We start from the raw sequence: 12,804 nt of genomic DNA, 5'->3' as shown, positions 1-12,804 counted from the left end.
CTTAGCTCTTCCGATCAATCAACAACTCCACTAGAAATGAAAGTAGAAAGCATGCAACACCAGTCATTAGAATCCTGGCTATATGTCTAAATATTCAAGATCATGGCATATGCAGATTTACTATGTGCGCAAGACTGAAATCAAAATTTCCCATTTCTAAGATCACTTGTATAAACCATTATATATGATCAATCAATCTACATATATATATATATGTGTGTGTGTGTGTGTGTGTGTACATATACACACTACAATGTTACTCTATTACCAAGTCTGAATCAAGTTCGTCCGCTACCTGAAGTACCTTGTCTCTACTTTCATATCAAGTGTCTAAACTGCCTAACAATTCCTGGAAGCAGCATGGTTAGAGGGCAAATCAAATGTACTTGAACACTGTTAATGATTACAACCGCATTTTTCGTGGCTTGTGATCAATGAATGCATGTGTTATGAAATTCAAGCACCATCAACTTATGGTGCAAGTACAACCACTTTGCACAGGAATTTTAAGGTCCTTCCATTGAGGTTTTCGTGCTCCAATCAGAAGGCATTATGCAATAACTCTCGAAAAAATTGGATGACATACGTAATTATCGTTAGATTTGATCTAACTTAATCTGAATAATACTTAACTCATAATTTATTTAAAATTAACGAATTGAGACTCAAATTTGACTCAAACTCCACTCATTTGATTTGAGTTCAAACAACTCAAATCGAATACAACCTTTTTATAAACATGAATCTTGGGTAGATTAGTAAGTTTTATATAATAGCTTTTTAAAAAATAAATAAGCAAACATCATAGCTCTATCCTTGTCTGGTTTCTGTCATATATGTAGGTCTATAAATGGTGCTCAAACTTCATAATTGCCAGCATTGGTCTTTTCCCTAGCACTAACATTTCCCTACTATCAAACTAGAAATTTATTTTTCCATGAAAAATCACAAACAAGAACAATGCATTGGATGATGAAAAGGTTCATGTGATTGAAAAGTCATCATTCTACATCCCAAAACTCACAATCCCACCCTCAAGTTTGTGGCAATATTCAACTCTCTCTACCTTGTGACAAGGAGCCAAGCAATTCCATAGTACAGAAACAACAACAGGTATTAACTTATCTGGTTCTGTTAGAAGTGTAACGTTTTAATGGAGGGAAGATGAGAACACATGATATGAGTAAGATCATTACAGATCTATAGAGGAAGTAATTTCATAGCCTCTTCTGTTTCTTTCCCACATTGAACTACAGCTACAAGTCTATGGAAGAACCATCTTTAATCCTGTCGAAATATACGTAGCTTAATCTATATATATAAATATGTCATCAGTCCGGTCTACATATAACATAAATCAAATGCACAAAATTGCTGAAGCATTAAACCTTATGTGCTAATGTGCAGTAGGCAGCACTTTCCATTCTAATAAGAGGGTCACATCCATGTACGTCTATTGTTATCTGTTTTCGTCTGTATTTATGGGTATGTACAGCTGGACAGGGTGGAGCAGAAAGAGACGAGCAAGCCATTTGCCAAATGCAAGAAAGGATGTTTAGAGATTAAAATAAAGGTTTTAATAAATTCCTTGCTTAACCAAGCAAGCAAACGGATAAACGGGAAAAAAGAGGCTTCGAGTTCAACACCAACTAGAAAGCAAGTTCAACATCAATCCAGAAAAGAAAAAAAATCTAAAATAAATAAAATAAAAAGCACACATCCACATGCCATATCAAAGCTGCTCTCAGAAAGAAAGCCAATACTGTGTCATTGATAATATAAAAATTAAACCCAGAAAATCTCTATTGAAATTCGAACAAAACCAGCATCCTTACCATATATATCATTGGGTGCTTTATACCTCATCGGGTGTTAAAGATCTACCAGAACCACATAAGACAACAATTTAGATTCGGTGGTGCTTGACAAATGAAGCTTCTTTAAAAGCTCAAGTGGAAGCAGCTAGTTCTCTTATTAAGACCTTGGGGGCGGTGGAAAGAATCGCGTACCAGCCATGAAAGCATTGAGTTGAGCTGGGTAAAATGATGGATCAATTAAAGTGGTGGCAGAAGGGTTGGTAGAAGTGGGTGTTGTTGCTGTGTTAGTAGTTACTGTAGGGGCTGCTGCAGTGATAAGATTCAATTGCTGAGAGGTCTCCCCTCCAGTGGTGTAACGAGTTTCAGGGCCTTGATCGTAAAGAATTCCCTTGAAAAGATGTCCTCCAATGTTAACAGCCGTTTGATACGCGTACTGCTCTTCTGGATCATCCATGGCGCTCACTCTTACGCAACGGAAGACTGCTGGAGAATTAACTTCAGACGGAAATTGACTCAGTTCCAACCCTAATTAATCAAACCATCCAAGATTGGTTAGATTTTAAATAGGGAGATAAAAGACGATTCTTTAAGCTAATTTTATGAAGCTCATGTCGTCAGTTTTACTCAGAAACAGTAGAGTTAGGTGGACAACTATGAAGAAGTAAACTTGGCAACACGCAAATGATTTGGCTTTGTTGAGTGATAGACGCTAGATCTTGCTAATTTGAAAGCAGTCTAGCAATATGATTCTTTAAAAGATTTTTAAGGCAAGAGAGGGAGTATCGTTTATCACCTTGATTCTCTCTCTGCCCTTTAGGATTCTCTCCTCGAAAGTGTTGTTGTTGTTGTTCTTCTTCTTCTTCTTCTTCTTCTTCTTGATTATTCTGATGCTGTTGTTGTTGCTGCTGTTGCTGTTGCTGGTGTTGTCGTTGCAAAGATAACAGTTGTTGCTGCCTCTCCCGCCTTTTAGCAGCAGGAACCCAGGTACTCTTGAGGTGTGTTTGGCACTGAAACCCTCGGCTTTTGCAGCAAGTTCTGCATCTCAAATGAACACAGTCTTTCTTCGCTTGATTACCACAATCTTGGCAGTTCATTCCTCCGCCTTGTCTCGTCACAGGAAAACCCGATCTTGACAAGTCATCGGAAACGTTTATCAAGTTTCTTCGACCAGGACTCACTCCAAACGAAACATAATTGTTCATATTTTGCTGTTGCTGCTGCTGATGATGATGATACTGTGGCCATATTTCAAACCCTTTGTTGTTGTAGATCTCCTCGTTTGATCTGTACAAATAAAGACCTTCTTCTTTATCTTCTTCTTCTTGTTTACTGCTTCCTCCTCCTAAGTAGAACCACCCTGCCATTTCTTGCACCAACAAGTTGAAACCAACCTCAGTTTAGGCCAAAAATCCATAGCAACAATAACTTAGTACTATTACCAGGATCAGTGTGGCTAGCTACAACTATTTCATCTGGGTTGGAATTTTGGATAATTGGGTTTTTAACAAGTTGTTGTTTTTACCTGATTTTGTATGATTCTGACGCTCTGCGAGTGGTTACTTGCAGCTTTTCGATGAAAAATTTAGATTATTATTAGGGTAAAATAATAATAATAACAGAGATGGTTGCAGCTTCGTTCGGAGTTCCAAGTCATAATAACAACACGGAATTAGAGCTCTGCAAAGCCGCCATGGAAACTGCACCGTCACTCTGCGACACAATCCTCATTTAAGACAAAAACCAACCCGGTTCTAAAACAATCTCTCTCTTCTTAACTACTGGTTCTTTGTTGTATCTCCGAGACAGAAAAGAAAGTGACTGTGTCTCTGTCTATGTCTGCTTCTGCGTGTGAATGTGAAAGACAAAGAGAAAGAGACTGAGTGAGATAGATAGAGAGAGAGTCTGTGCTTGAGGTTGAAAGAAGCTATTAAGAAATCTCTCTCTCTCTCTCTCTCTGAGCACTTCTCCACAGTTCTCTTCCAGTTTCAATGAATCATTGCAACCTCGGCCCTTTGTTTATCATCCAAGGGTTGTTATTCATCCACGTGTCGTTTTATCAGCTCTCCTTATTCGTCCTTTGCACCGGAAAACCCGCTGGTACTTTTTCTGACCGGTCCCGTAATTAAGATTGATTTTCTGGATAATTCAATCTACGAATGAATTTCTGCTCATAATTAAAAAAATACAAGCTCACAGATCTGTTCATTTTTACATATCACAGACACCCCTTCACATGCCACGTGTATTTATCCTTTCAAAATCTTGACATAATTATATGGAGGAGCATGACAATCGAAACTTTCAAAATTTTTTCAATGAAGAGGTTAAACCATCAGATTTTTCTATTAAAAGTAAATAAATTTCTAAAATTTTCTATAAAGATATTAAAATTTCAATATTTTTTATTAAAATTTTAATATAATTTAAATTATTTATTTTGTTATATTTTGAAAACAAGGTAAAGTGGGATCATTATTAAAAAATAGTGAAAATTAGTTTTTTAATAAAAAATATAAAAACTTAGTCTTTTTAATATAAAATTTTTGATTTTTAATAAAAAACAAAATTTTGTTCATACGAAAAATAAATAATTAAATAATTAATAATTAAATTTATAATTATTAAAATAAATAAATTAAAATTTTATAAATATATCAAAGATAAAAATCTAAATTTTTATTTTTAAAAATTCCAATATTCGGCCACGGCCACCACGTTCAGATTATTAAATGGCGGTGGTTATCAGCATCCATGTTTGATGTTAATTTAATTTTGACGGGCTTAGAGCGAAATTGTGAAAACAACTGCTATCGAATTGTTGACTAATAATGCAGCCAAAATTACAAACCCATCAATGAGTCTAATCATAGATAAGTAATTACAAAATACATTATCTTAGGTTTTCATTCAAAATTCTAATATGGGTGACCTCACATTTGGTTGGATTTTTTAGGGATAGTTCAAATTCGAATTTAAACTTAAGAAGCAAACTTAGAACTATTTTAAATAGAATTCAGAATCAAACTATTTTTTTTTAATACAAAATGGGTACTCTTTCGAAGCACAAAATCAAGACATAACCTTGAAGGGATAATTATATGGTCATATTACCGATATAAACGGTGATAACACAAATTTTATAAATTTTGATAACATATTAATCGATTTAAAAATAATTTTGTTTTCATTTGAAATGACCGTAATTAAAGTCAGAATGTGCATTCTTTTAATAGAATAGTCGTTTCATTATGTTTACAAAATTTTAAACGTTTTAAGAAACTTTACGAATTTGTAGTTTTGTTTTTGTTGTTTTTCTTTTTCTTCTCTCATCCTATTATTTTAGAAAGTATCTAAAGGTTGTTTATTCTTAAAGGCCCAAAAAAAAAAAAAACTATTGAACATCGATATTTTTATTATTGAGTAAAATGGTAAGTATTATTTTTTTTATTCAATATTGGTGTTTTGATACAAACCAATAGTGAGTTGTCGTATGTTGTTTTCCGACCCAAAGTATATTGTTTTTATAAATTTTCATTCTTTAACTTTAAAAATCTCAAACACTCACTCATAAGAGGTTAAATATGCTAATTTTAAAAATAAAATCATTATTTTATCTATAATATTAAAAATAAACTAAAATTTAATCTTCTTTCCCCTCTCCCCTAAATCTTAAAAACTAAAAGTTTTCCCTCTAGGTTAAGTTTTAAAAAGTGATATTTTCCTCCATAGGGTTTAGTTTTCAATCTTCGACGCCATCGCTGGTGATGAAAAGTCTCCGATGCATCACCATGTTCTAACAATTTCTCTCCCCTCCTTTAGAACTCTGACCAATGAAGATCTTGTCTAGAAAAACGAAGACAAAGATTTCTTCTTCATTTGGGAAGATGATCATCTTCCTAAACAAAGAAGAGATCTTCGTCTTCCTAGACGAGTCGAAGTTTCAAAGATGGGGAGAGAGATAGGAGAGAAACGTAATTTTTTAAAACTTGTTATAGAGAAAAAATTTTTAGTTTTTAGAATTTAGAGAAGAAAGGAAATTAAATTTTAAGATATTAGAGTTTATTTAATTTTAACCATTTATTGGTAAATATTTGAAATTTTTAAAATTAAAGAGTAAAAACTAAAAAAAATAATGTACTTTGGGTGAAAATAAATCCTTAGACCTTTTAGAAAGTAACTAAAGGTTGTTTATCCTAAAAAGCGAAAAAAAAAACCTATTAAATATCGTTTTTTTATTATTAAGTAAAATAATAAATATTATTTTTTATTGAATATCCAAGTTTTAATACAAACCAGTATAGATTTATTGTACAACTATTTTTAATCATCTCTTAATTGTTTCTACGTCATGTTTTAAACGAATTTAATTTTTAGTATATGAATCTCCAATTAACTTTCACAAATTCGATGTAATCGTAATATTCTGAAAAGTCGCATCGGACGACCGAAACGCCCAAACAAATTTCACGGTAGTTGAAATTTTCCGTCACTGTTGAACGCTTTCTTGGGCAATCTCCAATCTTCTTTCAATACATTTATTTATTCAAAACAATTAAATTTTTATGGTCAATGTTGGTCCATTTTGGATTAAAAATAATCCAACGAACTTGTATGATTATGGAGCTAATTCTACCCAGCTAGGAAAATGACCCCCTCTCGCCTCCTCTAGTCCAGTCCAGTCCAGTCCAATCCTCCTCCTCTCTTTCTCATTAACCAATCACGTGAAAACCGTACGGAATCCGGCGCCTTTCAACTCGCCGTACTGTTTTTATGAATTATTATAATTATAGAATGATAATGATGATTAGTCTTAGTAATTGTAATAAGGAGATAAGGGGCTCGAGGCATAACGGTTCTTTGTCTCTAATTGACATGGAGCTCCTAACTTTGATGATTTGGGGGCTGGCTGCTAACCCTAAGTTGCCTTTTGTTGGATGATAACCCAACACGAATCTTCTTTCTTCCTAGGTACGATGAAACCCATGTTGATGATGTTCCCTTTCTCTCAATACTGTAATGGCTTCCTAATTTATGATAGAAAATTTTTTAGTTATGGTTAAGCATAGGGAAGATGAGGAGGACTAGGTATCCATGAAATTTAGTGAATGGGGTTTTTGTACGTAGTACAAATTTAATATGGATTTGATTAAGAAAGGTCAAAATACTATTTCTCACCCCAATACAGAAGAAACTACGAATTTTCATTTTTAAATTTAAAAAATTTATTTTCATATTGATATGTTAAAATAAATATTAGTTTTAATAATTAATGAGTAATTTATCATTTTATATACTATGTAATAATGTTAATATCCCTCGTACGTTTTATACTTTTTCACTTTAATTACATTATATTTTATCTTTTTATTTTTTTCCTTCTATTTTCTTATTTGTTGGTCATAGAAAAAATCTAAAAGAATTTATAGATCTAGACATATTTAGGAATCATGTGAGTGACATGACATCTTAAAGTTAATAGAAACGATAAAATATAATTAAAACTGAACTCATCAACAATAAATTTTTTGATAAATGGTTGAAGACGGTGTAAGATTGATTGACAACGACACAAAGGTGGGTGATGATAATAGGAGAAGAATAGTCATGCCGATGACTTTTTATAATTATTATTTTGTATATACTAACTTTATATATAATTAGCCGATTAAATTTAGAAGATGGGTGTGGAAATTAATTTTTTAAATTGAAATGGTTAAAAGACGTCTCATCAAAGTTGGGGTGCATTAAGGAATTAAGGGGAGATTAAATGAGTGGTGGAAGATGGAGAGATGATAATAATTGGGCGGTGAATGATGGAATGATGGATGTGCGTAGGAGCTAGCTAGTTTCAATAATTGTGTTATCTTTCTCTTTCACTCTTGAGCCTTGAGCCTTACTTTCTCAAGCTCGGATCTACCGCTATCATTTACTCTTTTTTTCTTTTTTCGCCACTCTCTCGGTTTTAGTACTAGTATTATTTGTGCTGCCCCTTGAATTAATAAGTGATTTTAATTGTGGGCACAAAGAACTATTTCCCACCCAATTTTTAAGGTGTTTACAAAACCATATTTATAAGATTTAAAAATCTCAAAATCTCACCTATAAACCAATTGAGATTAAAATTTTATATTAAATATAAGGGTAAAATCATTATTTTATTAATAATATTAAAAAATATATAAAATTTATTATATTTTCTCTTCTAAGTTTTAAAAACTAACAATTTCATTTTTACATAAAATTTTCTAACTTTAAAAAGTCACATTTTTTTCGTCAAACCTGAGGTTTTTTTTTTTCTCCCACTTGACCAGTATCTCCGACACTGACGACTTTCCCTCTCCACCCTAAAACATTGATCGACGTCTCCCCTCTTCAAATCTTTTTGTTTAGACGAAGGGACAGTATATTTATCGAGACAAAGAGACCAATCACTTCATCTTCAATGAAGAGATTTGCAGAGGGGAGATCTTCGTGCCTCGTTGTACACTAACTAACTTAGGATGGAGAGGAAAGTCATTGGCATTGGAAATGGTGGCTGGCAGGGTGAAGGAAAAAAACCTTAGGTTTGGGGGGGGGGGGATTGTGACTTTTCAAATTTAAAAGACTTTAGACAAGGTTGAAGTTGTTAGTTTTTAAAATTTTGAGGGGAAATGTAGTGAATTTTATAATAAGAAACCGCAAAGAAACTCAAAGAAAGAATAAAAGCAACGAATCCATTCAAATTATAATAAGAACATTGACCCTTTACATGAAAAACCTCAAATAAAGAAAAGGTAAGGATAGTAATAGATGGAAAAAGTTTTATTAATATAGTACAAACAAATTGTATAATATTTTGTATATAATTTGATATAGTAACATTATAATAGTAACATTATATTATGTGATTTTTAAGTGAGAAAAAATATCAATTATTATATCACTAGTTACAAATTGTCACCTCAATTGGTATACGAAAAGTTGTTTAATTTATTTATATATATAATTTTATTTTAATACAGAAGTTATTTTCTAAGAGAAGATGACTTATTTTCTCTTTGACCACAAAGTATAAGGAAAACCCTAATTTCATAAGATTTTGTAGACATTGCAAATTTATATTTTGGATTTCCTTCAAAAATCCATATTTTAGATCTCCACTTCAAATATTTGGCCTACCCAATCAAGAATTTGAGTTACCACTATACAACAACATTTATATTATAGAAAAATTAAAATATAGTAAAAGTATTGACAATACCCATAAATTAGAGGTGTTCAGAATTCATTTTAAACTGTAAAATTGGATCAAATCATTTAAAAATTATGGTTTGTTTTAGTTTAGTTTGTAAAATAGTTTATTTTGAGTTGAAAAATTTTTGAAAAACAATTTTCAGTTTGAATTATAATTTGAACAATTTATAAATTAAACAAAACTGAAAAACTGTATATTTTTTTTAATATAACTATGTTAGACATAATTTTTTAATAAACAATTAAGTATAAAACTTGTTTTTTTCATATTTATTTTCTCATTTTTAATATATATTGTATATATAATTTATATTTATTTTATATATTTATATTATGTTATAAAAAGTTATAGTTTAATTAATTTTATTAAATAATAAATATTTAGAAATAGATAATTTTAATATGTTTAAACTGTAATATAAATCAAATCAAACCTTATTTTTTTAGTTTAATTTAATTTGATTTGAAAAATTTTAAATAATTCTTTTTAGTTTAATTTGAAAAAACTTTTAAATTATATTAAATCGGATTGTATACACTCGTACCAAAAATGGAGATAAGATTTCAAGAGAAAGAAATGAGATGGTGAACAATACAAAAGAGTTAGTCAAAATGACTATAATTTAATGTTGTTTATTGCTCACTGATATGAAATTGACTCTCCATTTATCGTTAGGGTCAATATTTTCATTTTTGAGTTCAATAATCAGTAATACTTTATTTATTAGGGCATTTGGTTAAAGGAGGTTAAAAATTATTTTAGTAATCTATTTTTTATTATTTATATTATTTTATTTGGTTTATAAGTAAAAAAATATTTTTGTAATCTTCTCTGATATGACCAGTAATATAAAAGGTAATCTGATTAACACTTCTATTTTAAATATTAAAAAATTATCAAAATAATCTTGATTTTATTATAATTATATCCTTATTTATTATTTTTTTCAAAATACAAATAATCTCATTTTCAATTAATATAAAATTAACATAAAATATTTTAAAATAATTATATTCAAGGATATTTAAGTAAAATAATATATTAATATTATTTATTACCTCTAATTAAACATAATAATTATTTATACCTATTAATTTTTATCAAATATAGTAATAATTTATACTAAATAATTTTCAAGATAATCTTCTAATTTTGATAATTAAACATTTATCAAACCAAACTCCTTCTGTCTATTAATAATAAGTATGTCAACTTTACTAACAATTGTCATGTTATTGCCAAATTTAATAATTCTAGATTAAAAATAAAATAAATAATTAAATTACTTAACCTTATATTATATTATTATATTAACATCAATATGTTGCAGGAGTTATTTTCAAACTGCAACAAGTGATTCCAGAAGCAATGAAAGTCCTCAATGTGATAAATTTTTAATGATATCAACGAGAAGATTTTAATGTAAAAGGTTTTTTATTTAGATGGCATGCATGGCTTAAAAGAGGAAAATTGGGATGAATCATGGGTACTTGATAGTAATGAAATTGCATCTTTCTGGACGCCCGTTGAGTCAAATATGAGGGGTGTTGCCAGATTGGCATTCATATAATGAAGTCACAATATGTTTAATCATTCAGATGATTATGTCTTGTATTGGGTTGAGAACTCAATTTGGGGCTAACAAGTCAATACCAGAAATGCCATACTGATTTTGTCTTATATTCTAATCTTACGTTCATAAGATTCCTAAACCTAAGATTTCAACATTCAAGGATGGGATCGAATCGAACCAAACTAAGTCAAATTGAGTTTGAACAAAGGTTGGCTTAAATTCAATTGAGTTGGTGATGATGAATTGTCAAAAAGTCATTAGCAAATAAGAACAAGGATGTCAAAAAAGAAGAAGAAAATGAGTATGTTGCCTTCAACGACGGAGCCAAAAAAAATAAAATTTATAAAAACCCAAATTAAATAAAAATAAAATATAGAATGGTTAATATAAAGTTTTAAAGACATTATTAAACTAAAAAAATTTTAAAATTAAATGGGTCTATTAACTCTTTTAACCGGTTCATTTTAAACTAAAATTAGTGTTATTTTAACTTGAGTTAGAATTTTAATTGATTTGAATCTAACTCTATCCTATACAATCACATGCAACACAGTCGAATATGGTATGGTAAGTATGGTCCCATTGAGATAGGGTAGGTGGGTCCATAAGGAAGAAGTGGGGTCTGAGTGGGCATGCATGTGATTGTAGAGTGGTACACATATAGGTTTCCTTGTAAGCGTATTGGTGAATTATTATTGCCGTATTGGGGCGTTACATGACATAAATTGTCTGAGGAAAGGTTACAGTACTCTGTGTCCCCTGCCTACTCACGCTTTTCACTTACCCAAAAAACTAAAGCATAGCATTTAATGCAGCTAATTTTGAATTTAGATAAAGCATTACTCTGTTACTGTTTAAATAAGATTTGGTGGAACAAGACTTGGTGGATTTAGATTAAGAGTTGCCCTAGCACAAGAATGCTTTATCCTTTGATATAGACTTCTTTTTAGATTGAGTTAATCATATATATATCTTATATTTATTTAATAATATAAATAAAGAGTTTGATAATAATATATCATCAGAAAAAATTTAAATCTATAATTTTTTATAAACAATTTTTTTTTTGTTTTCATACTAATCGAAAGGATGGACATAGTCCATGGACTAGTTTTATCTTAACTGGGAATGAGAACAGAGCAATCCAGATGCATCATAACCAGTTTCCGCAAGTTCAAAAACAGAACAAGGCCGTCCTTTCTGGGATGGAACAAATCTTGGACTTCAGTAAAAGGCACATAGGCTTGCTTTACGAACTACAAAAGGATTTCTATAATCATAACTCGGTAAACGTCGTTCTTCTTCTCACTCGCTTGCAAAATTTGCTTACTTATGGCTATTGTTATTTGACTTTCAATGCTGGGATCGGTCTGAAAGTTTAGCCTAGCAAAGTAAGTGGCAGCTCTGAAATTACCAGTGCTATAGCATCCTACCGTGGCATTCAAAGTGGGTGAAATAGGGCGCCAACTCCTGCTGGCGAACTGGGTCTTCTTTCATTTCCATTCTCTTGAGCTTCATCTGCGGTGATTTCTTCATATTGAAGGCTTTGTTTTAAGCTTCTCAGGGGGAGCTAAGTTCTTTATACCAAGCTGCCAGTTAAGGCGCCCCAGGATTTGGGGCGATATATGCCGATGTATGGGCATGGGCGTGTGACTAGTTGTACCTGAAGTATCAGTCATGTGTGGGAGATGAAGATCCTCAAGGTCCCATCCTCCCTCTTAATTGTCTTCATGCATTTCTTCATCCTCCAACGCCACATTGATATCTTCTTTCGGTATTTTTCTGTATCAAGAAATTCAGCAGCTTCTTCATCCTCTTCTTCCTGAACATGTCTGCCCACCACCCTCAAATATACCTCTCATGGCCCTCAATAAAGCCAATCTCCGCCACAGAAAAGAGGACTTGGAGGCCTCAAATAAGACACTGATTTTCCGGCAAGCAGAGAAGGAACATTACCTCCCAGTTCAGCCGCCAGGCGTTCAGCAATAGCTGTATCCCATGAACTGCAGCTGTGAAATAAGCAGGGCCCAAATGGCCAGTGTTACAGCAGCCACTATCGTGTGCAGCAGCTAGAAGATTTATCTCAGGTTGTGGTGTAAAAATCCGAAACCTGTCATGTTCTCCCGAAATGTCTGAATTCCAGTCCGCTTTGTAGCATCCCAATAACATCCTGCCTTGCG

The 12,804-nt window shown here is 31.7% G+C and overlaps 1 protein-coding gene across 2 annotated transcripts; it reads right to left on the bottom strand.

Annotated features, from left to right (window-relative positions):
• Nucleotides 1–1,725: 1,725 nt before the first annotated feature.
• LOC123203537 (protein EXPRESSION OF TERPENOIDS 1-like) lies at nt 1,726–3,791 on the bottom strand. 2 transcript variants are annotated; one of them, XM_044619931.1, is made up of 3 exons: nt 3,340–3,791; nt 2,611–3,183; nt 1,726–2,342 (listed from the first exon to the last, which is right to left on the bottom strand). In XM_044619931.1, exons 2-3 carry the CDS (start codon nt 3,179–3,181, stop codon nt 1,975–1,977), a joined length of 939 nt encoding a protein of 312 aa, XP_044475866.1. In that variant the 5' UTR covers nt 3,182–3,183; nt 3,340–3,791; the 3' UTR covers nt 1,726–1,974. The 2 variants fall into 2 exon arrangements, with proteins under 2 accessions (XP_044475866.1, XP_044475868.1); XM_044619933.1 differs by having other exon boundaries at nt 2,611–3,174; nt 3,340–3,790.
• Between the last annotated feature and the right edge of the window lie 9,013 nt (nt 3,792–12,804).

Source organism: Mangifera indica, chromosome 19, assembly GCF_011075055.1.
Source record: "Mangifera indica cultivar Alphonso chromosome 19, CATAS_Mindica_2.1, whole genome shotgun sequence".
In the NCBI taxonomy this organism is placed as follows: Eukaryota; Viridiplantae; Streptophyta; class Magnoliopsida; order Sapindales; family Anacardiaceae; genus Mangifera; species Mangifera indica.
The sequence above is the reverse complement of the archived record's forward strand: the minus strand, read 5'-3'. Positions and strand labels throughout refer to the sequence as shown.

Excerpts from the sequence above, each read along its gene's own strand:
- LOC123203537 (XM_044619931.1), bottom strand. The coding sequence starts at position 3,181 with ATGGCAGGGTGGTTCTACTTAGGAGGAGGAAGCAGTAAACAAGAAGAA. Across the intron at positions 2,343-2,610 it reads AGGGCAGAGAGAGAATCAAG|GGTTGGAACTGAGTCAATTT; the intron begins GTGATAAACGAT and ends TTGATTAATTAG.